The sequence below is a fragment of the Anomaloglossus baeobatrachus genome, chromosome 12 (genome assembly GCF_048569485.1).
Source record: "Anomaloglossus baeobatrachus isolate aAnoBae1 chromosome 12, aAnoBae1.hap1, whole genome shotgun sequence".
Taxonomy (NCBI): domain Eukaryota; kingdom Metazoa; phylum Chordata; class Amphibia; order Anura; family Aromobatidae; genus Anomaloglossus; species Anomaloglossus baeobatrachus.
This window is the reverse complement of record NC_134364.1, coordinates 93877820-93880151: the sequence shown is the minus strand read 5'-3', so window position 1 is coordinate 93880151 and position 2332 is coordinate 93877820. Positions and strand designations below refer to the sequence as shown.

The window sequence follows — 2332 nt, the reverse complement described above, 5'->3', positions numbered from 1 at the left end:
CAATGGTTACAAAATTGCCTACCAGCATGAGAGGATAGAGCAAGGAGAGAGCACCATGGAGCCGGAGGACGCCGGTGGTGACCGCCATCTTGCCACGTGATCCAGGTCACATGATGTAAATACAATATAGAAGATCGCATGTGCGCATGCGTAAGAAATGCAACGCAGCGTAGCTTTCTGCTTTTTTTAATTGATTTTAATACATGTATGTGGTTTTTTGTGTCCTTTTTGAATAAAGATATTTTTGTATATTTATAAATTGGTGATCCCACTTTTTGTGCACATTCTTCTCTCTTGCTTCTACTTCTACAGTTTTCTTAATGTGCTAGTGGTCTGATCCCGTTGTGTCATTAATCTTTGGTGCCCTCCCTTTCTTGTGTATAAAATGTGAGCGGAGCTTGCCGGCATGCCATTGTACAGTATTTACACTGTACTGGAGCGTACTGGATCCAGCAATTTGGCGAAATGCCGGATGCCTTAGTAGGAGACTTTTTGGGCCCCTACCTTTGTAGGGTTGACGACCTACAGTCCGAGAATGAAAACCAAAATAACAAAGAAGTTGAGTGTGCCTTTAATTTTCGCTTACTTTTGTTATGGGACCCGAAAACATAACTTTTGAATAAAGTTAATGTAAATATAAAATTCTTTACAAATTTGAGTGAATTGCCAAATTCAAATACAATATGTTTTACACTGAATATTTGAAGCTCGTTATTCCAATTTTTTTGGAAATTTTAGAAAGATGTCTCATCTAGAAAAGATATGACCTTGCATGTTCTAGGGACTTTTCCTAAAGCCGACCATAGATGTGACACTCATGATAGGATTACTGTTTGTTAAAAAAAAAATTCATGTCGCTGTTTTAACTATTAAAATATTTAACAGATACACCTCCTTGAAACAAATACATAAGTTTCCAATTTTACAAGTTCTCCTTTACATGTTATGGAAATGGTCAACCAATCATCGTCAAGCAGATTCATTCTCCTCGGTTTGTCTGATGTTCCTTACCTAAAGGTCATTGGCTTTCTTGCATTTTTTGCGATGTATTTGACCACTCTGTTGGCAAATCTTCTTCTGATCTTTGTAGTTTGCGTGAATCCTAAGCTCCAAACTCCCATGTACTTTTTTCTTCTCAATCTCTCTTTTGTTGATATCTTCCTCTCTTCCACCGTTGTCCCCAAACTCTTAACGATCACATTGTCCAAAGACAAGAGCATCTCTCTACTGGAATGTGCCGTCCAGATGCATTTTCATTTGACCCTTGGGTCTACAGAATGTTTGATACTTGCCATCATGGCCTATGATAGATATGTTGCCATCTGTAAACCTCTGCATTACAACACCATCATGAGCAGAAAGTTGTGTATTGGTTTGGCCACTGTGTCATGGACCATAAGCTTCTTGAACTCCGTATTCCATGTCATCTTCACCTTCCAGATGTCCTTCTGCCATACCCATGATGTCAATCACTTCTTCTGTGAAGTACCTCCATTTATACTAATGTCATGCAGTGACACTTGGCTCCATGAAGTAACAATGTATATTTCGGCAGGGATCGTAGCTAGCTTATCTTTTATTTTTATTCTTATTTCATACATTCATATACTGTCCAACATTTTGAGGATCAGTTCTTCTCAAGGAAGATATAAAGTTCTGTCCACATGTGGCTCCCATATCATTGTGGTGACTGTGTACTTTGGAAATATTATGATTCTTTATTTACGCCCACATTCCCAGTCAACCCCGAACATGGACAATGTTGTCTCCATCCTCTACACAGCTGTAACCCCCATGCTGAACCCCATCATCTACAGTGTTAGAAACAAAGATGTCAAAGGCACTGTAAAAAAGAATCTATTTAACTCAAAACCAATATCCACCATATATGTTCGTCAAATTCCAGGGGGGCATGCAGAGAGTGGACACGGGAATTAAGCCTGCTTCTTACATGGTGAGTGCAGACTGTCTTTTATATCTAACACCTGCTACTGACTACATACAGTGCCTACAAGTAGTATTCAACCCCCTGCAGATTTAGCAGGTTTACACATTCGGAATTAACTTGGCATTGTGACATTTGGACTGTAGATCAGCCTGGAAGTGTGAAATGCACTGCAGCAAAAAAGAATGTTATTTCTTTTTTAATTTTTTTTTTAAATTGTGAAAAGTTTATTCAGAGGGTCATTTATTATTCAACCCCTCAAACCACAAGAATTCTGTTTGGTTCCCCTAAAGTATTAAGAAGTATTTCAGGCACAAAGAACAATGAGATTCACATGTTTGGATTAATTATCTGTTTTTCCAGCCTTTTCTGACTAATTAAGACCCT

At 38.5% G+C, this 2332-nt stretch overlaps 1 protein-coding gene across 1 annotated transcript; it reads left to right on the top strand.

The window, feature by feature from the left end:
- The first annotated feature begins 945 nt into the window (after positions 1 to 945).
- On the top strand, positions 946 to 1938 carry LOC142257591 (olfactory receptor 5AR1-like). Its single transcript, XM_075329729.1, has one exon. The coding sequence runs from the start codon at positions 946 to 948 to the stop codon at positions 1936 to 1938; it is 993 nt and encodes a 330-aa protein (XP_075185844.1).
- Positions 1939 to 2332: the final 394 nt, after the last annotated feature.

Bases quoted from the DNA above. Each gene is read 5' to 3' on its own strand.
- LOC142257591 (XM_075329729.1), top strand. From the start codon at position 946: ATGGAAATGGTCAACCAATCATCGTCAAGCAGATTCATTCTCCTCGGT.